General features: G+C 43.3%; 1 protein-coding gene across 2 annotated transcripts in view; it reads left to right on the forward strand.

Moving 5' to 3' along the window:
* Positions 1-23007, forward strand: part of grid2ipa (glutamate receptor, ionotropic, delta 2 (Grid2) interacting protein, a) — a 66148-nt gene that overhangs the window by 2619 nt on the left and 40522 nt on the right. The window contains exons 3-6 of one of the 2 annotated variants that reach the window (XM_064986994.1): positions 597-850; positions 1164-1496; positions 1676-1830; positions 21280-21555. In XM_064986994.1, the coding sequence (XP_064843066.1) occupies positions 597-850; positions 1164-1496; positions 1676-1830; positions 21280-21555 (1018 nt within the window). Of the gene's footprint in view, positions 1-596; positions 851-1163; positions 1497-1675; positions 1831-21279; positions 21556-23007 lie in introns of those variants that run through there. The other variant, XM_064986993.1, reaches the window with a different exon arrangement.

A 23007-nucleotide genomic window follows, 5' to 3' on the forward strand; every position in this document is an offset into this window, starting at 1 on the left:
CTCATATCGCTGAGTCTCCATTTAAATGGTATCATAATGTGACATTGCATGACATTGTTATTAAAATAATCTACACTCTTATGCCCCAAATACATCCAGGTACCCTGGTTTTACCTGGCTCTGTCTTCAGTGTGTTCAGGTCATCCCAGGTTATCAGACCCTGCTTTGGATCCCTGGTCCAGAGGCAGGTCTGACCGTGGTCTTACCTGGGTCTCCACCAGTGTATTTGGTGAAACCTGGATTCTCATTATAGTCCCTGAATTCCCGCCACGCCTCCTACTGGTGTAAAACAAATAAGGACCCATAGAGGTTTTACCATTCTACCACAGCAGGAGGCGTGCATGTGACTGGGTCTGTAATCTGGTATATTTGGGGATAGTATTTGAGAAAGGCATGGACTCTAGACCCTGGTAATAGCAGTGTTTGTGTTAGAAGTATCCTGGTCCCAGATCTGTTTGTGCTCTTGTCAACTACATTGCTGTCATTGCCAAGTCAAACATGTTCCATAAGGAGTTGTCAAGACAGCAGAAACAGACTGGCACCCAGGCTATGTATAACAGGCTTAAGTAACCAACCCAATCCTGACTACTCTCCAGACCTGACCCTCCCGGCTACCAATCAGAACTGGCCGGAGGAGTTTGGGTTCACTCTGGGGGGCGCGGGCCCCAGCTACATCCTGTCTGTGATTGAGGGCAGCAGTGCCTACCTGGCGGGCCTGCAGCCTGGGGACCAGGTGGTGGACATCGAGGGCCAGGAGGTGTCCTCTCTCAGCACCCAGGCCCTGGTGGCCCTGGCACAGACTCTGAAGACTGTACCCCCCAGCATCGGAGTGGTGTCACGCATAGAACAGGTCTGGAACAGTTGGGAAATCATTTAGGCTTCAGTGATGCAGATAGTGGACATTTCACCTCGGTTTTTCACTAGAGACATTTTTTAAAGGCAGATAGGAGTTGGTTGTGACAGTGTTGTTGCATGTTACCTAAGCCTCAGTGTGATCACTACTACTGATCTGGAACTGTGAGCTGGGTAACACATACGTCTAGGGCAAAATGACATGTACTATCAAAACAATCTCCATTACTTTCCATGCAGATAGTTATCAAATAGACAGTTTATTGTCTTCACATCTAATTCTAATCTGACTGTTGCTTCCCCTTCCCTAGATGGACATCAACCCAGGCCCCGACGGCCGTTTCGGCTTCACCATCGTGGGAGACTGCCCCCTCTTGGTGGATGACTGCCTGCCCAACTCCCCGGCGGGCCGCAGCGGCCTCCGGGCCGGCGACTACGTCATGGAGGTCAACGGGATCCCCGTCAAGCATCACGAAACGGCGGCGGCCATGATCAAGGTGGCACAGGGACGCCCACTGCGTCTGGGCGTGCTCAGTATGAGACGGAGGATCAAGCGCCTCAGCCACAGTATGAGGGAGGTGTCACTGAGCGGGGATAGTATCAGGCAGGACCGTGCACACAAGGCCCTGGAGTTTAACAAGAAGGTGTGTGGGTGGCATGGGTGTGTGCCTGCATCTTTGTCTTCTGTCTCTGCATCTGTCTCCACCTCTGTGTCTGTTTCCGTCTCCAACTCTGTCTCTGTCTGTGTCTCCATCCGTGGAGGTCTCCACACTCAGAAGCCCACAGAAGTCAACAGGAAGTTGTGTTTATCTTCTTCTTGCAGGTCGAGGAGGTGCTTGGTGATGAGCCAGACATAAAGGAACAGCTGTTTGGTGTTCTGAAGCAGTACGCAGCCGAGCGGAACGTGGAGAACCTAGCTGAAGCCCTCCCAGACATCTTAATCAATGAGGACCATCAGCAGCTGATTGACAGCGTCAGGTACCAATCAGCTGATTATAACATGCTATCATTCACGGGGATGTCCTTGAAATGTATATAGGTTCAAAACTTTTTGTGAAACAACACAGCACAGTTGAAAAATATATGGCAAATAGAATATAATATATGTCAAATAGATCCAAATTGGATTCTGTTCAGAGATGGAAGGGTTGAGGGTAGCTGAAGGATGGGAATAAAAACAAACAAAAGATAACTAATGTAAAATATACTGTGTCTGTAAAATGTATATAGTATGTACTATATGAGCTGGAAGTAGAAGCCTAAGTGTTGTTCATTCGTTTACTTAAATTAGGGAAGGGGTGGTAGGGTTAGGGGGTAAAATATATATTTTTAAATGTACCAGTCAAAAGTTTGGACACACCAACTCATTCAAAACTATGAAATAACACATATGGAATCATGTAGTAACCAATAAAGTGTTTAACAAATCAAAATATATTTTATATTCTTCAAAGTAGCCACCCTTTCCCTTGATGACAACTTTGCATCCTTTTGGCTTTCTCTCAACCAGCTTTACCTGGAATGCTTTTCCAACAGTCTTGAAGGAGTTCCAACATATGCTGAGCCCTTGTTGGCTGCTTTTCCTTCACTCTGCGGTACAACTCATCCCAAACCATCTCAATTGGGTTGAGGTCTGGTAATTGTGGAAGCCAGGTCATCTGATGCAGCACTCAATCACTCTCCTTCTTGGAGCCCTTACACAGCCTGGTGGTGTGTTTTGGGTCATTGCACTATTGAAAAACAAATGATAGTCCCACTAAGCGCAAACCAGATGAGATGGCCTATCGCTGCAGAATGCTGTGGTAGCCATGCTGGTTAAGTGTGCCTTGAATTCTAAATAAATCACAGACAGTGTCACCAGCAAAGCACCATCACACCTCCTCCATGCTTCACGGTGGGAACCACACATGCGAAGATCATCCGTTCACCTACTCTGCGTCTCATGAAGACACGGTGGTTGGAACCAAAAATCTCAAATTTGGGCTCATCAGACCAAAGGACAGATTTCCACCGGTCTAATGTCCATTGCTCGTGATTCTCGGCCCAAACAAGTCTCTTCTTCTTATTGGTGTCCTTTAGTAGTTTTTTTTTTGTTGTTGCAGCAATTCGACCATGAAGGCCAGATTCTTCTCTGAACAGTTGATGTTGAGATTTGTCTGTTACTTGAACTCTGTGAATCATTTATTTGGGCTGCAATTTCTGAGGCTGGTAACTCTAATGAACTTATCCTCTGCAGCAGAGTTAATTCTGGGTCTTCCGTTCACTGTGGCGGTCCTCATGAGAGCCATTTTCATCATAGCGTTTGATGGTTTTTGCGAATGCACTTGAAGAGACTTTCAAAGTTCTTGAAATGTTCCTCATTGACTGATCTTCATGTCTTAAAATAATGATGGGCTGTCATTTCTTTTTGCTTATTTGACTGTTCTTGCCAAAATATGGACTTGATCTTTTACCAAATAGGGATTTTTTCTGTATACCTCCCCTACCTTGTCACAACACAACTAATTGGCTCAAACTCATTAAGAAGGAAATACATTTCACAAATGAACTTTTAACAAGACACACCTGTTAATTGAAATACATTCCAGGTAACTACCTCATGAAGCTGGTTGAGAGAATGCCAAGAGTGTGCAAAGCTGCCATAAAGGCAAAATATTGCTACTTTGAAGAATCTACATTTTTGAGTAAAGCCAGACTGTCTATGTATGAGGATGACTCAACACAATACACGTCAGCTACTACAGTGACTGAAATGACTGCAACACTCAACAAACAGCTGCAGTTAGTTTCAGAGTGGATGGCAAGGAATAGGTTAGCCCACAATATTCCTAAAAGTCAAAGCATTGTATTTGGAACCAAACACTAAACTCTAAACCTCAACTAAATCTTGTAGGCCTTGGTGCCAGACCTGAGTTTGAAGATACAGTTTGTGTTTGTATGTGTGTGGTATGATTAGTGCTTTGATATTGGATATTTTTCATCAAGGTTGCTCACGGGGAAGGCTCAGACATGTGAAATGCTATGATGTCCATATACATACTGTATATAATGTTGATGATCTATGGTAAAATCTTAGTTTCATCACATGGTGTAGTATTCCGAATTGCCCTCAAGGGGACTAATACCGTTGTATTGAATTGAATGGAACCTGATTGAGTTGCACATTTGTATTTGTATGTTTTCATACTATTGTGAGAACATATGGAGCAGTCCTGGAAAACGGAACCCTTTGAGCAAATCCAAAATTCATCTCGCCCATTTAGATTGATTGGTTCAGTTCAGCTCACCTGGATGACTTACTGTGCATTGGATCAGAACAATTGATTTTACCCACAGGGGAGCTTTGAATGTTCATTGTAATTAATCATATTCAAGTGGTCTACCAATACCCTTTGTGTTTTAGTGTTCTACTACACAGACGAGTAGCGTAGACCTTAGTGTGTTTAATCGACCAGGACCAGGACCAGTAAGTGTGCTGATATAGGATTAGTTTAGCCTTTTAGATCATGTTGAATATAATTATATGGACAGGGGGGGACCTGATTCTAGATCAGAACTCCTACTCAGAGATGCTTTATGAATACAGGCCCTGGCTGAGGTATTAATCGATACTCTAGTCTTCAACAACAATAGGTCTGCATTGGAGGAACAGGAGCAATTTAATTGCGTAACAATCAATATTTCATAGAAAAACTGCTTTCCTCATACTTTTTCCTCAGAATGGTGGCAGGAACAGAATCAGTTATGTGGTGAAGCTCAATGACTTTGATCAGATGTCACCAGTGGGCTGTCTCGTGGTGAGGACTGCCTGTCTGAAATCCTCCTCAGGCTGGAGATGTCAGTTTGGTTTGCATACTCCATGGTAACATCCCAAATGGCGCCCTGTTCCCTATAAGGTGCACTACTTTTGACCAGGCTCTTCTCTAAACTAGTGCACTATGTAGGTAATAGGATGGCATTTGGGGACGCAACCCATTTATCCCTCCGGAACAGAGGAAAACTGTCAAGTCCCCAGGGAATATCACGTTTCTTTCGTTTCTTTCTTCTCAGCATTGATAGCGAAGTAGAAAATAAACACTTTTGTGTGCGCAGGCACTTTCTGTGTGTCTGAGAGACTTATACACACACACACACATTTTTTGCATCTCATTGTTGATTATGATCGTTTTTTCAGTCCCTATCCAGCTCTAAGCTTCTCTGCAGACACTTTGCTGTTGGTGGTAGAGAGATGCACACGCAGTCACTCTCACATCTGCTGCATCTGCACACTGCAGTGACAGGCTTTGGACACACACACACACATACACACACACACACACACACACACACACACACACACACACACACACACACACACACACACACACACACACACACACACACACACACACACACACACACACATACACACACACACACTTCCTTCCTCTGGTTTGGATTTATGAACCCTTCAGAAAGCGATGCTGCTGATGATGACATGCTTCAGGTGAGTACTGCCGCCTAGTGATCTGAGTGATGTCAGTACTGTGATTTGGGCAGGTGTTGTGAAATAGACAGTTATGGAGGTGTTGTGTACACCATAAGATACAGTAGAGGGGTGGCAGGTAGCCTAGCGGTTAGAGCATTGGGCCGGTTGCTGGTTCGAAAACCTGAGCCGACAAGGTGAAAAATCTGTCTACGTGCCCTTGAGCAAGGCACTTCATGCTAATTTGATCCAGGGGCGCTGTACTATTATTAGTGACCCTGTTAAACACATTTCGCTGCATCTGTCTAGTGTATGTGACAATAAAACATATATTTATTTTTATAGTGTGGGTTGGATTTTGGTTTGTTTGACGAAGCCTTTGGCCAGTTTGATTAGTTTTGTGTTCCTCTCATCTTCCTGTACTTGATAATGCCCTGAGGCCAGTTGTGATGGTGAAATGTCATAGAGTTTGGAGTTTAGAAGATAGCTGCTATTTGTCAACAACTGTACTATTGATGGTTGGTAGACAGGACTGTTTTGTCAGAACGCAATGGTACTAATACTTAGTTGATAGCTACTGTAGGCTTCCAACGGTGGGGCTTCTAGTTTACATGTTATCAATTGTAAAAATAAATGAATGTCTTGGCTTGGGCGTTGTTTGTTTCTCAATGGGCGTTGTTTGTTGCTTTCTGCTTCTTATAAATTTTGTGCAGTGACGATGAGTTTCTCTCACCATCAAGGAATATTTCTAGCTCACTCTCCTCCACTCCAAAAACAGAAGGCTCATATAATTATTCCATAACCAGTGTTGACTGGAGACTGGAGAGAGTTTAGTTTAGTCCCTCAGTGGGAGGGGAGGTAAGAGGTAATGTAACATAATGTGACAGATGTGATAATGGGAGAAGATAATGTAGTTTGGGTCTCATTTGTATGTGTCACAGTAGAATCTTACTCCCAAAAACTTCTCTCTTCTCTGCCCTCATCAGGGGCGTTTTGTAGGATTTGGGGCTTAGCCCAAAGCCAGTAGGGATGTCCGGAGGCGTTCTCCCCCAGCCCAAAAAAAGAAAGGAATTTCAACAGCCAAATGCATTAATTTGGTGCACTTTGAGATGAACATTGAGAGATTAGAACATTGAGAGATTTAATTTATTATGGATCCCCATTAGCTGCTGCCAAGGCAGCTACTCTTCCTTGGGTCCAGCAACAGATAACTTGCACCTTCCCACCTCCCACAGCAGACACTGCCGGTACTCAATTACAAATCTACTGTGTCTCTACTCTGGAACACTCTCTACTCTCTTCTCTGGACCAAATACATCTACAACGTATTGCCAAAAACCTCCATACCACTCAACAACTTCAAACAGACTCTGGCCTGTCCAATGAGCCAAACTGATTAAAGAATCCCACAGTACCCAATCTCTATCACTCACACGCACACATGCACGCACGCATGCTGTGCAGTAATTAGAATCCATAGAGCAGCTTCAACTTCTTATGGGCAGGTGGGATGGTAGCATACCACCTGGCCAACATCCTGTGAAATTTCAAAGCGCGAAATTCAAACTACAGAATTATAAATATTTAACTTTCATAAAATCACAAGTGTAATACATCAAAATAAAGCTTAAATTTTTGTTGTGTCAGATTTTAAAAAGCTTTACGGCGAAAGCACACCATGCGATTATCTGAGAACAGCGCCCCGCACACAAAACCATGAAAAACATTTCAACCAGGCAGGTGCGACACGAAAGTCAGAAATAGTGATATAATAACTGCCTTACCTTTGATGATCTTCTTCTGTTGGCACTCCAAAAGGTCCCAGTTACATCACAAATGGTCCTTTTGTTCGATAATGTCCTTCTCTATATCCATAAAAACTCAGTTTAGCTGGCACGCTTCAGTCAATATTCCACCCAGTTTCCCTCCATCAAAATGCATACAAAATAAATCCCAAACATTGCTAATAAACTTTTCCAATCAAGTCAAACAAAGTTTATAGTCAAACCTTAGGTACCCTACTACGTAAATAAATTATAAAATTTAAGACGGAGAATCGTTATTGTCTTTAGCGGAGAAAAATACCAAAGAACGCACTCTCTTCCACGCGCTTGGAAACACTACAGCCAAAATAGGAGCCACCTAGAAAACTACCATTTCTGGCTCATTTTTCCAAAAACCAGCCTGAAACTCTTTCTAAAGACTGTTGACATTTAGTGGAAGCCATAGGAACTGCAATCAGGGAGGACTTCGCCTTCTAATAAAAGAGAACGCCATTGAAAATAGTGGTAGGCTGAATTATTTTGGGGTGGGGATGGTTTGTCCTTGGGGTTACGCCTGCCATATCAGTTCTGTTATACTCACAGACATGATTTGAACAGTTCTAGAGACTTTACAGTGTTTTCTATCCAAATCTACCAATTATATGCATATCCTAGCTTCTGGGCCTGAGTAACAGGCAGTTTACTCTGGGTATGCTTTTCATCTGGCCGTGAAAATACTGCCCCCTACCCAGGAGTGGTTAAGTGATACAGTCCACTGTGTGCTCACCCCTCCTCTGCCGCTCCCCATCATTTTCTCTGTGTCGTCTGCCCTCTTCTGTTGCTGTATCTTAGTATTTTATGTTACTGTGTCTTGTCTACCCTCCTCTCTTTTCCTGTCCTAGTTGTAAAAAATGTTTTAATAGTCATTTCAGTGGCTTTTTCACCTAACCTGCAAATTTTTTGTAAACAATGTTTTGACCTATCACTGCAGGCTCCGTGTCACTCTAGGTACTTTTTGCAGTGCCTGATACTGTCTAGCGCAGTATATTGTATTGTTTATTTTTGTAATTACAATCTGCCAGTAAAACTTACAAAATGTTACACTGCATAACGCAAGTGATGTGTGGTTATGGAGACTCATATCAGACTGAAATGAAACAAACATATTTTTACATTTTTGGGCTGGACCAAAAACATTAAGTGTTAGGGAATAATGACGCCACTGACTCTCATTGCCCATTCTCCCTTTATTCATTAGGTGTGACCCAGTCTGTAATGGGCAGACACAGACCTGGGCAGACACAGACCTGGGCAGACACAGACCTGGGCAGACACAGACCTGGGCAGACACAGACCTGGGCAGACACAGACCTGGGCAACACAGACCTGGGCAGACACAGACCTGGGCAGACACAGACCTGGGCAGACACAGACCTGGGCAGACACAGACCTGGGCAGACACAGACCTGGGAAGACACAGACCTGGGCAGACACAGACCTGGGCAGGCACAGACCTGGGCAGACACAGACCTGGGCAGACACAGACCTGGGAAGACACAGACCTGGGCAGACACAGACCTGGGCAGAGATTGTCTTGTTCACTGTCTTGTCATGATATAATCATTACTTTTCCTGTGTTTGTGACTCTGTCTGCACTCTGTAAGATTTACTGGTTGTTGTTAACCAGACAGATGGAAGATAACATTGTATTTTTACCTTAAAAAGGGACAAGAAAATATGATTGATTTTGTTTAGTTGACAACTAAAATGTGTGCTTGTCACACCCTGACCTGTTTCACCTGTCCTTGTGCTCTAGGACATGCTCAACTGTTTTGTGTTCGTCTACCTTGACGACATCCTGTTTTTTCCCGGTCTGCCCATGAACTTGTTCTTCATGTCAGGCAGGTCCTTCAGCGCCTCCTGGAGAACCAACTGTTCGTGAAAGCCGAGAAGTGTGTGTTCCACCGCTCTACAATCACTTTTCTGGGATATGTCATTGCTGAGGGTAATGTCCAGATGGATCCTGGAAAGGTGAAAGCAGTGGTGGATTGGCCTCCACCTACATCCAGGGTGCAGTTGCAACATTTCCTAGGATTCTACCGCCGTTTCATTTGGGGTTACAGCACCCTGGCGGCCCCCCTCTCGGCCCTCACTTCTCCCAAAGTACCGTTCAAATGGTCTCCTGCTGTCAACAAAGCCTTTGTGGACCTGAAGCATCGGTTCACAACAGCACCCATCCTCATCCATCCGGACCCGCCGCTTCAATTTGTGGTTGAGGTGGATGCATCTGATGTTGGAGTGGGGGCCATCCTGTCCCAGCGATCTGCACAGGACCAAAAGCTTCATCCCTGTGCCTTCCTGTCACATCGTCTCAATTCTGCAGAGAGGAACTACGACGTAGGCAACCAAGAACTCCTGGTGGTCAAGATTGGAAGAGTGGAAGCACTTGCTGGAAGGAGCAGAACAGCCATTCTTGGTCTGGACCGACCATAAAAATCGGGATTATCTCCGTACAGCCAAATGCCTTACCTTTAAGCAGACCCGGTGGGCTCTGTTGTTTACCAGATTCAACTTCACCATTTCCTACCGCCCAGGATCCAAAAATGTGAAGCCTGCCGCTCTCTCTCACCTATACAGTTCCTCTGCCACACCCTCGGTCACTGAAACCATTCTCCCTACCTCATGCCTAGCAGCCACAGTGGATTGGGGTATTGAGACCCTGGTTCGCAAGGCACAACGTTCCCAGCCTGGACCTGAAGGGGGCCCGGCCAACCTGCTGTTTGTCCCTAACTCAGAATGGGCTCATTCCTCCAGACTAACCTGTCATCCTGGTTCCCACCCTACTCTAGCCTTCCTTTGACAACGTTTCTGGTGGCCCACAATGGTTCCTGACGTCTCTGCCTTCGTCACCGCATGCACGGTGTGCGCCAAGAACAAGACTCCACGGCAAGCTCCTTCTGGCCTTCTTCAGCCACTACCAGTCCCTCATCGTCCCTGGTCCCATATCTCTCTGGGCTTTGTCACTGGGCTTCCCCCGTCTGATGGCAACACCGTCATACTGACAGTGGTGGATCGGTTTTCTCATGGTGCATCACGTCTTCTGGATCCATGGTCTCCCGGTGGATATGGTTTCCGACCAAGGTCCTCAATTCTCATCTGAGTTTTGGAAGGCATTCTGCATCCTTATTGGGGCATCAGCCAGGCTGTCCTCCGGATTCCAAGAGAAGAGAGCAGGAGGTTAGCGTGCCCTCGGCCCAGATGCTATTCTCAAGACCAACTCCAGGTATTGTTGACAAGCGGACCGTCGCCGGACCCCAGCTTCCCGCTACTGCATTGCACAGAGTTTGTGGCTTTCCACTCGGGATCTGCCCCTTCGGGTAGAGTCCCACAAGCTGTCTCCCCGTTTCATTGGTCCTTTTCCTATCAGAATCCTGAGTTCCACTGCTGTCCGTCTTGTGTTACCCCGTACCCTCCGTATTCACCCTACCTTCCATGTGTCTAGGATTAAGCTTGTGTCTCCCAGTCCTTTGTTTTCTGGGGTGGCAGTGTAGCCTAGTGGTTAGAGTGTTGGACTAGTAACCGGAAGGTTGCAAGTTCAAACCCCCGAGCTGACAAGGTACAAATCTGTCGTTCTGCTCCTGAACAGGCAGTTAACCCACTGTTCCTAGGCCGTCATTGAAAATAAGAATTTGTTCTTAACTGACTTACCTGGTTAAATAAAGGTTAAATAAAAATAAAATAAAAGATCAATTCTGTTTCCAGGCCTGTCCCTCCCCCCCGTGTCATTGATGGCCAGACAGCATTTACTGTGAGACACCTCCTGAGGGTTCAACCATGGGGCAGGGGTTTCCAGTACTTGGTTGATTGGGAGGGTTATGGCCCGGAGGAGAGGTGCTGGGTCCCTGCGAAAGACATTCTGGACCCGGCCCTCATCACCGATTTTCACCTGGTCAGCCAGGTATGCACCCAGCTAGGGTGCTTGCTGTACTTTATTGTTTTCATCCCTCTGACCTTTGCTGGGCAGTGATTAGCTAGATTTGACTAACATATGCATCTCCACTAGCCTCGTACGAACCATTCTAATCTTGCAAGCTCACATTCGGTTTCGCTACACGGATTCATATAGTATCTGTGTAATGAACCTGAATGTGAGATCGCGAGATCAGGATGGTTTGTACAAGGCTACATCTCCACTGCCTCCCTACATAGATTACCATGCGAGAACAGCAGTGTGTGCGTCACACCTCCACCACTGTCTCAGTCCCTCTCATCAATATTAACTCTCTGTTTATAATGGGTGGACCCAGATGATCTGTCACTGGGTGTTTTCACAGACTTTATTATCTCTCTCTCTCTCTCTCTCTCTCTCTCTTTCATTATCTTTCCTTTTCTCTATTTGATTATCACTGCCTTGGTGTGCACTTGCCCTGTGGATTCATAGGTGAAGTCACTGTCCTCTCCAGCTTCTTCTAAACTTGACCAGCCAGCTTGTGCTTCTGTCCCAGCCAATCTACCCATCTCTCCCCACGGATGTGTTCTATTTTTAAGCAGCCTACTTCCTTTAATAAATTCTCTCTTCCATTTCTGGCGCAGTCGCCAGCAGAACTTCTTAAACTGACGAACAACTCATGGGTTAGCAAGTGCTGGAACACTTTAATGTTCTGCAAAACATATGGGTGACAAGTGTCACACATATCAAACGATGCAGCTTTGGAGAAGAGCATACAGTGCAGTATGTCCTGCAATGTTATTGTTTATATGTCTCATTAACTGGAAAGTTACAGAGACGTTTATTGCTGCATGTCCTCTCTAATAGTGTGGGTAAAGTTGGTATATCGTGTTTAAAGAGTCCCCTGTGAGTAGGTTTTCTGGGGGGGATTCCACCGCTGTGCTGTTGGCTACTGTTGTTGCAATTGATGTGTGATTCTCTGCTTCATTTAATAGACCTCAATCCTTCTCTCCATTCCATTACGTAATTTGCTCATCAGTGTATCTCACAGTCTGTGCTGACCTGCCTCTGTAATTCAGAAGAGACTCTTCTCTCCTCTCTCCCTACTCACCCGTTCCTCCCTCAGTCCTCTGAGAGACTAGACGACTAAGTCTCTTCCATTCTCACTTTGGGTGACACCTTGGACACACATGAGCATTTTGGAATTGAGCGGTTGCCATGACCACCCCTGGGTGGCCCAGTAGTCAAGGAAAAGGGAGAGGAGGAGGAGTAGAGTGAAACAAAGAGAGGTGTATCATCTGACGCTGTCCTGAGGATGTTTTGGAGGTTTTGACATTTTTGAGAGAGAGAGCTTTTTTGTGCGGCTGGCTTCCTACCCTGCAGCAAGCTCAGCTTCTTCCTCTTCTCCTGTCTTTCTACCCTGCAGCAAGCTCACCTTCTTCCTCTTCTCCTGTCTTTCTCCCCACTGTTTCTCCTGGAGAGTTCTTTTCTTTATTCAAACCACATGAGGACTAATTACTCTTGTTAAGGACGTTGAGACGCCTACTTACCTTCACGTTCAGAGCTTTTTCACTACTTCCTGGTACTCTGAAGAGTCATGGGGAGGGATAGGAGCATCTCCCGCCACTTTCGGTACAGTGCTCTGTGTGCTTTCCTCTTAGTTGTGCTCTTAGCTTGTTTAGTGCTGAGATGATAAGTATTTGTTGATGTTGTTATTACTAAAGCTTGGACATGAGAGTTTCTGTGATTTCTCTGTTGTCAAAACTTTTTGCCTTATTGTGAAAATAGCATCAACTAAGAATGTGTGCACTTGGCTTACAATAGTGTTTCTATTGCTTGAAGTCCATATTAAAGTTTGATATTATTCCGTTTGCAATTATTGAAACACTTGTATGTGTAATAGTTAAAGCTCCCTGTACCTTATAATGTTGATCGTAGATTGACCTATTTTTCACTGTGTTATGCTAAAGGTATTACAAGATACGGCACCCCATTGCTTTGTGCATTTATAGTTGCTGTGTCTAAGCTCAAATACTCTCTACCCTGGTAGACAGTAACAGCCCACTACACATCGGCATGTGAATCGGATTTATCATCTCTCCTACCTGGGTCTCACAGGAGATAATTGACATTGCTCTTCCTTAATAAGTTTCCCACATTCTGGTTGTCATTCATCCCTGAGAGTGGCGCGTCCTTGATCCACCCCTCCTCCATCTTTAGTTATAGATAGACACGACCTGCTTTTAATTGAGGGCATAGCAAGGCCTTCATCACAGAGGCCTACATCCCTACTCAACATGGAAGAATCGTTTAAGTTTCCTTTAACTTTGGTTCAGGGCAGAAAGGTCTGATGCTGTCTTGTTTCACCTATCCAAAGTTTTCAGACCCTGTGCACAAGATGTTGGATCGAGGTAAGACAAAGTGCTTGGGATTGGGCCCTGGGCCTATAGTGTAGATTGGATTTCATTTTTCTAAGTTTCTCATCCTCCATTTTGTCTTGTGTGACCTCTCGATAAAAGCTGAAAGGCCTACAGTGTCACGTCCTGACCATAGAGAGTCCTTATTTTCTATGGTAGAGTAGGTCAGAGCGTGACTGGGGGTTAGTCTAGTTTATTATTTCTATGTGGGGTTCTAGGTTTGTTTTTCTATGTTGGTGATTGTGTATGATTCCCAATTAGAGGTAGCTGGTAAAAGTTGTCTCTAATTGGGGATCATATTTAAATAGCTGTTTTTCCCACCTGTGTTTGTGGGATATTGTTTTGAGTTAGTGCACGTAGTATCTCTGTAGTCACGGTCCGTTGTTAGTTTATTGATTATTTGTTTTTGTCTTTGCTTAGTTTCACTTTCTAATAAATTATGTGGAACTCTGTAGTGCTCAGCCTCTTTTATAAAATTGTATTTGTATATATTTTTTGGTAAATATTTACATACACATATGCATACATATACACATATATACATACACATACCTATATAGACATCATTTTTTTGAATATACCTCTATTATTCCCCGCAAACCCTACCACCCCTCCCCCAACCAATAAACAATAAACCTTCAGTTTATACATCTTATACACATTTTACAGACACAATCTATTTCACAATAGTTATATTTTGTTTGTTTTAGTCCTTCCTCTATTTCTGATGTCCATCCAGTTTGATTTCTATTTGTAACTGTGCTATTTCACAACATTTCTGAACCTATATACATTTGACAGACCCGTATGTTTTACATTGGTTATCTTGTTATTAGTCCCACCCTTCAGCTCCATTCAACCATCCCATCTATCTCTCAACACCATCCATTTTAGATTTCTTTTTGCCATGTATTTTTCAACTGTGCTCTGATGTTTCACAAAAGTGCTGAACCTTTATATTCTCATAGCTTCTACAGATTGTAAATTAAAAATGTTGCTAAAATACTTATTATGTTATTGATTGATTGACTATGGCTTTTCAAAGCACCCAGTATGGCTGTCTGCACTGTTAGTTCTAGGTAAATGTTGCAATTCTTCAGCCATTCCAGGACCTGTGACCAAAAATGAGCTACATATATACAATACCAAAATAAATGATCTAATGACTCTGCCTTCTCGCAGCAAAATCCGCAGAGCTGGGAAGATTGTATGCCCCATATATATAACATTCTATTGGATGCAAGAATTTTGTATAGTAATTTAAATGGAAAAATCCAAAGTTTTGAATCCGGCATTGTTTTGCGTATCAATTCATTAACCATGTGCCATGAAATGGGTACATCGAAAATCTCTTCCCAACTATTTTGATATTTATATGGCACAGCGGTCCGTTTTTGGTCCTTAAATTAAATTGGTATATGTTTTTATTTATCACACTTTTTTAAAACCATTTAAGTTCTTTAATACAGGGCCGACATACAAGTTCCTTACTTTTTCCCTTCTACTTTCCTCTTTCATTTTTGTGGTAATGCTGCAATTAATTGGTTCCATTCCCATATGTCTGTGTTGCATGTGTAACTCCACTAGTCCTATTTATGATATCATTCACTAAAATTATACCTTTTTTAAACATTTCTTTGAAAAATATGATTAAAAAACAAATCTATTAGTATATTTGAGTTTAACCACAATATTTGTTGTATTATTTGTTCTGTCTTTTCAGGTGTATTAAACTGAAATTGCAACCAATTTTCTAAGGCTAGTTTTTTAAATTTTTAAATAGCAAAATGTTTTTTAAATAGCAATATTTTGGAGATTATTTCCTTTTCAAACAACCAAAAGGGAGCACGTGTAATCTGAATAAAGGGGGAAAGGCCATTCTTGAACATAGGATGAGACATTCCTACCAATAGGCCCTTTTAATTTTGTCTGGCTTGCCATTCCAAATAAAATTGAATATTTTTTGTTCATATAATTTAAAAGCAAGTCACTCGGTGTAGGCAAAACCATAAGCATATAGGTAAACTGTGATATGACTAAAGAGTTAATTAAGGTGATTTTTCCACAAATAGACAGGTATTTTCCTTTCCATGGTAGCAAGATCTTATCTATTTTTGCTAACTTTCTATAAAAATGTATTGGAGTGAGATAATTGCTTTCTTATGGGATTTGAATACCGAGTATGTCCACATCTCTGACAAACCATTTAATTCGTAAACTACACAGTAATGTAAAATTTGCATTTTTTTAGTGATCCAATACGTAATAATAATTTGGTTTTAATCCAGAGAGGATAGCAAAAGTATCTAGATCATCTATGAGGCAGTGGAGAGAAAACATGAATCATCAGCATACAATGACACCTTAGTTTTTAAGCCACAGACTTCTAAGCCCTTAATATTATTGTTTGATCTAATTTTAACAGCTAACATTTCGATGGCAATAATAAATAGATATGCCGAAAGTGGACAGCCTTGTTTTACTCCTCTAGCTAGTTTAAAACTTTCTGATGTAGCCATTATTGACTATTTTACACCTTTGGGTTACAATACATAGCTTTAACCCATTCTGTAAGAGATTCCCCAAAATTGAAATATTCTAGGGATTTATATATAAACTCCAGTCGTACATTATCAAAAGTCTTTTCAATATCAGCTATGAACACCAGGCCTGGTGTCCCCGATATTTCATAGTGTTCTATTGTTTCCAGTACTTGTCTTATATTATCTCCAATGTATCATCCATGTAAAAAAAACCTGTCTGATTGTATTTTACCTTTATTTTACTAGGCAAGTCAGTTAAGAACAACTTCTTATTTTCAATGACGGCCTAGGAACAGTGGGTTAACTGCCTGTTCAGGGTCAGAACGACAGATTTTGTACCTTGTCAGCTCGGGGATTTGAACTTGCAACCTTTCGGTTGCTCTAACCACTAGGCTACACTGCCGAATAATACCTGACAATATTTTTTTAATTCTATGAGCCAAGCCTTTTGCTAGGATTTTTGCATCACAACACTGAAGTGTAAGAGGTCTCCCATTTTTTAAATGGACTGGATTTTTATATATACCACTTGGGTCCTGTTTCAGTAATAATGATATCAGACCTTTTTGTTGCGTGTCTGATAATCTACCATTTATATAGGAGTGGTTCAAACATGCTAATAATGGTCCTCTGTGTATATAAAAACAGGTTTTGCATGCTCCCACTGGTATGCCATCCAGCCCTGGAGATTTCCCAGCCCTAAAGGCTTTACTTGCATCAAGAAGTTCCTCCTCTGTAATTTGGCCTTCACATGAGTCTTTCTGTACAGATGTTAATATGACATTATTATTAGGAAGAAATCCACACAATTAGTTTCAGTTAGTGGAGTTGGAGGAGCCTGAAATTAAAACATAATCTTTAAGTACTTTACTTCCTCTTTCAAAATATAATTTGGTGAATCATGCGTGACTCCATCATTTGTAACAAGTTTCAATACATTGTTTTTGGTAGCATTTCTATGTTGAATTTGGTGCATTTCCCCCCATATTCTCCATCCAGTTCGCTTTATTTTTATAATATATTACACTGGGTCTTTCTTGAATAAGTTCCTCCATTTCATTTTGTTTTTCCTTTAACTTATTCTGTGCCTCTATGGTACAGTTTTTATTGCTATCTAACTGTACTGTTAGTCCTTCAATTTCCTTTGTTAATATGAACTCTTTTGATCTAAATTGCTTTTGTTTTAGAGCTGAGTACTGAATTGCATGGCCTCTAAAGACACATTTAAAAGTGTCCCATACAGTAAGGGGATCTGCTGTACCTATGTTAAGTCTGAAGAAGTCAGTTGTAAATTATTCTGTCCTAGTTCTAAACAATGTTTAAATTCCAATATCCTCGCCCATGTGGAAATTCTGTAAGAGTAATTGAATGCCAATTATGTGATGATCCGATCGCATTCTGTCCCCTATCAACACTTTTTAAACTTTTGGTGCCAGAGAGAATGGCAGAAGTAAGTAGTCAAGACGACTAGCTTGATTAAGCCTCCGCCAAGTATACAGTGAGGGAAAAAGTATTTGATCCCCCGCTGATTTTGTACGTTTGCCCACTGACAAAGAAATGATCAGTCTATAATTTTAATGGTAGGTTTATTTGAACAGTGAGAGGCAGAATAACAACAAAGAAATCCAGAAAAACACATGTCAAAAATGTTATAAATTGATTTGCATTTTAATGAGGGAAATAAATATTTGACCCCTCTGCAAAACATGACTTAGCACTTGGTGGCAGAACCCTTGTTGGCAATCCCAGAGGTCAGACGTTTCTTGTCGTTGGCCACCAGGTTTGCACACATCTCAGGAGGGATTTTGTAACACTCCTCTTTGCAGATCTTCTCCAAGTCATTAAGGCTTTCGAGGCTGACGTTTGGCAACTTAAACCTTCAGCTCCCTCCACAGATTTTCTATGGGACTAAGGTCTGGAGACTGGCTAGGCCACTCCAGGACCTTAATGTGCTTCTTCTTGAGCCACTCCTTTGTTGCCTTGGCCGTGTGTTTTGGGTCATTGTCATGCTGGAATACCCATCCACGACCCATCTCTGAATGTTGAAGTGTGATCCCCTCACCATGGGTTACTGCAGCTAGTGTTGCCAGCTCTGCCACTGCCTGGGTGGGGGCACCCCACCGGAATCCCCACTGGCTAGGTACAAGGTTGTCAAGGGCTCAGCCTCTTTTCATATTTCAGTTATCCTGCTGCAGTGCCAGGTTGTTCCTCTGGGAGGCAGTAGAGAGGGGTCTGTACCTGTATTGCTGGTGCAACCAGGGACAGTGACTGATGACTCCATACTGTGGATAAATATGAAAATGTTACAACAGCCTCAATTAAGAACCACCAACCTGCCCATTCTTTTAATTTTATCGACTATGGAGAACACTACAAATAGGGCCCATTTTTAGAAGAATGTTTAGCAATCCCACCCCTCATCCAGCCTACTGTATTCTCCAGGGTGGAAGGTATGGAGGAGTATGACAGGGTCAGTTTTGTTGTTGATTGTGTTACATATTGTGTATCTAAATGTGTTGATACTTAAGGAGCAGTTTGGGGCACACAAACACACACACAAACATACAAACACACAGAAACACCTGTCCTCAACCAGCCGCACATCTCCCAGTCACAGTGCCTGCTGTTATGTTAATACATTTCCAATGATCCTAATCAGGCTGCATTCCATGTTGGCTAAATGTCTGTTGTGCTCCATTATTGCTTTGCTCTTTAGGTGACTGGAGAGCTTTCCACAAAGGATAACATTCTGCTGTAGCCCCTTCATCTGCCCCTTCGCTGGTTAATCACTCTGGGACACGTTTCTTCATAGGTTTTGGCCTTTCTAGGGAGTTTTTCCGAGCCAACGTGCTTCAACACCTGCATTGCTTGCTGTTTGAGGTTTTAGGCTGGGTTTCTGTACAGCACTTTGAGATAACAGCTGATGTACGAAGGGCTATATGAATAAATTTGATTTCACACACACACACACACACACACACACACACACACACACACACACACACACACACACACACACACACACACACACACACACACACACACACACACACACACACACACACACACACACACACACACACACACACACACACACACACACACACAAAAACAACAACAATGTGGAGAGGTCAAGAGGGAGGTGTTGGCTGGTGGCTGCATGGCAGGGGGTGCGTAGGAGGCAAGGTGGTGGGGTCAGGACTACCTGGCTGTCTGTCAGGATGGATGACTGCTGGCTGACTGAGAAGCATGTAATTATAGTGTCTGTATTGTCTATCTGACTATTATAATTCACTAGTATAATGGTGTGATACACTAGGTGCCAATTTCTCCTTCTATAATTTACCTGCTCTAATGCATATCAGAGGGTGTCAACCATATTGTCTCAGCAATCAAGAAAACTGAATACAAGCTATTCTAAATACATGGGAAATGGGGATACCTAATCACTTGTACAACTGAATGCATTCAACTGAAATGTGTCTTCTGCATTTAACCCAACCCCTCTGAATCAGAAAGGTGCGGGGGGCTGCGACAATCCACATCTTCGGTGCCCGGGGAACAGTGGATTGGCTGCCTTTCTCAGGGGCAGAACGACAGATTTTTTTTTACCTTGTCAGGGATTCGATCCAGCAACCTTTCGGTTACTGGCCCGACACTCTAACCACTATGGCAGCTGATTATTTAAGGATAGTGTGTAGGTGGTCAAGGCATATCCCAAAATGTCTATTCCAGTGCCAAAAAGATAGTGTGCTTTATTCCTGCACCCACATTGGCAATGTTTGGACTACAACAGTGGACTACAAACATACTCACTATAGGTTTACAAGGACTGGTCGTACTGCATCTTTGCGTCTTCATTACTGTGTTTGAAGACCATCTACTGTATAATTGACATATTATGTAAACTGTAATGGAACTTGGAAACAGACAAATCTTTCCTCTGCTTGGTTGAATCACTCTATTCTCAACAGTGGGATGTGTGCTATAGAGGGAACTTTATACAGTTGTGTTTGAAGTTTGACAGCTGTGTAGTTTTTCCTCTGCGAATGTATTGTAGCTCAATTTGATGGAAACAATTCAATACTTACGAGAGAGAGGAGAGAGAAAGAGAGAGGAGAGAGAGAGAGACGGACGGACGGGGAGAGAGACAGACAGACAGACAGAGAGAGACAGAGAGAGAGTGTGTGTGTGAGAGAGAGGGAGCAAGAAAGAGAGCAGGGATGGAGTGGGAAATAGCAATATAGAGAGGAGAGAGGGGGAGTTTTCTCTCTAGAGGTGGTACACAGAGGGATTGTGTCTGCTCTCATTCCCGTACAGTAGCTGTGTGCTGCTGTCACTTCTTCAGGGCGTTCACACCTGGAGCTGCTAGTGAGAAAGACTGAGGGAAGCGTCTACACTATCCTCATCTCCACCAACAGACAATCACTCAGTAGAGCTACTGTTGACCTACCTCCTCTCTTCCCCTATCTGCTGTCTCACCTCGCTCAACTCTCTCCCAGGGGATTCTATGGATAGAGAGTTGCTGCTGATGATGATTTCACATCAGTTATGTGGATACCAAGCTGCGTACAGAACTCATCTCATCTGATAGTCTAACTGTTTCTCCTTTATGCTGATTGGACTAAATGTGTTTGTAAAGAACATAATATGGGATTTATAAGCTTTTCACCATCGACTCAGCCGTCTTTTCTCAACCTGGATGCTCTCTGTGTTCTATCAAGGCTTGCTGTACTGGATGGAATTTACTAGCTTCTGGAGGATTTGGATTGAAACCCTCACTCTCTTGAGTCTGTGTTCACCACCCTGTTATAGTCTGTTGTGTTCTCCAAGGAGCACCTACTGAACCACCACAGGGTGCCTGGTTGTTAGCCTGTGGTGCCCCAAATATCTAGCTTTAGAGTGGACTGGGTCCTAGGGGGAGGAGCCACTGACAGCTAACAGGATTCCAAAGAAAAGGAAGAACCTCTCCTTCTCTCTCTCTCTCTCTCTCTCTCTCTCTCTCTCTCTCTCTCTCTCTCTCTCTCTCTCTCTCTTCTCTCTCTCTCTCTCTCTCTCTCTCTCTCTCTCTCTCTCTCTCTCTCTCTCCTCTCTCTCTCTCTCTCTCTCCTTCGCTCTTCTCTCTCTCTCTCCTTCGCTCTCTCTCTCTCTCTCCTTCGCTGTCTCTCTCTCTCTCCTCTGAAACAGTGCTGGTTCTTCTAAGTCTCTAGCATCCTCGCTGTCTCTGACTGTGGGTCTGACCATTGCCAGTAACAGAATAGTGTTTCAAGTTATTATTTATGTTTGCCAGAATCTTCATCCCCAAAAAGCACCGGGAGCGCTTCGATGACGTTGTGTCCCAGAGCCTGATGGGCCGGCTCAAAGGGCGGAGCTTCAGCGACCCCAGTCGCAACCACCTGCGCCGAAGCCGCAGCGAGGACCACCCGGAGCGCCTGCTGGTGTCCACCCGGGCCAGCTCTGTCCCCCGAACGCATGCCGAGGAGGGCGTGATGCCCCCCATCCGTGGCCTCAGGAAGACCACCTCACTCACCGCAGGGCACGCTGGCAACGCTGCAGCCCTTCGCAGGTAAGAGTCTTTGGCCTGATTCACACTTCAGATCCGTACCGAACCATATTGCATGGTTCCAGAAACGATGGTGGATGCGCAACCAGGCCAGCGCAGTAACAGCTCGTATTGGCTTGGTGTTGGCCTATAGTGTGAATTAGGCTCTAATTGGCCAGTCGGCCAATGATAGTACAGAGTCTTAGTTGACTATAATGATAAGCCCTCGCTGGCTGATGATTGATATGTTGGATCAGGTATTATAGAAGGAATCAGTTAGTCATCTGGAGAAATGACCCAGACAGAGTCTCTGTGTAATAATGTTGCAGCCCATGTACTGGTACTGTATGTTGATTCAATGTGTTTGAAGAAATACATCACATAAATGTTATTCTCAAGGCGTGTCATTTCTAGCCATTAATGAAACAGCCCTGCTTCAGATAATTCTCCTCTCCAGTCCAGTCAGTTACTTAGCTAACATTTACAGCTAAAGGTATCACTTCTGACAGGGATTGCTATACTAGCATGGCATGTGTGTAGGAGTGTGTTCAAATAGACACATCACTGTCTATTTGAAGCCTTGTTTTGACTGTACCTGCCCTTACAGAAAAAAACACATTATTTCACGAGTAGATTTGTGTTATCACATGTTGCTTTACATGTTCTCACATGTCATTATATGAAAACGTGTTTTTGGAACACTTCACGTGTTCATGTGAAATGTATGTGCTTTTTCCCCGTAAGGGTGAATACCTGAAAGTTCTAGGTAGTGTCACTCTTTTAAGAATAGAAAGTGCCTTGATGCTGGCTTCCTGCTCTAACAGTACAACACTGAATATTAATGCTCTAGAGTAGACTATAAATACTTAGAGAGAGAAACAAACAGACTAAATAAATAAATCATCCAAATAATTCCACGGAATGCCCATCTTTTTCTGTGGGCCAAACTTAGCCAAACAAGTAATGAAGCAACATTATCCCTCTGGGATGGAGTGTCTATGTTTAAGTGAATGCAGGGTGGGCTGTTCACTCTGGCTGTGGATATAAAGTAACTAGTGTACAAGACTCTGAATGTGTACCAAATGGTACCCTATTCCCTATGTAGTGGACTACTTTTGACTATAGCCATATGGACCCTGGTCAAAAGTAGTGCAATAAATAGGGAATAGGCTGCAATTTGGGACACAATCTCTGAAAATGTTCCTTTTATATGAATCCAATCACTGAAGTGATATATCTGTTTCACTACAGCAGGTAGAGTAGTTGTAACCTCATTATTACTTTCCAACTGCATGTTTTTATTTGTTTACAACTGAAATGGAGAGTGTTTACTGCAGACCCTCCATCAACTCTAATAGGTTTTAAATGAGACAATTCAACCTCATTTTTAGATGACATACTAATCCCAAGTATTACCCAGAGGAGTTTCTATGGTAACAAACCATATTTTGAGGCAGGGTGGGGGTGCAGGTTGGG

This window comes from Oncorhynchus masou, chromosome 14 (assembly GCF_036934945.1).
Source record: "Oncorhynchus masou masou isolate Uvic2021 chromosome 14, UVic_Omas_1.1, whole genome shotgun sequence".
NCBI classification, from domain to species: domain Eukaryota; kingdom Metazoa; phylum Chordata; class Actinopteri; order Salmoniformes; family Salmonidae; genus Oncorhynchus; species Oncorhynchus masou.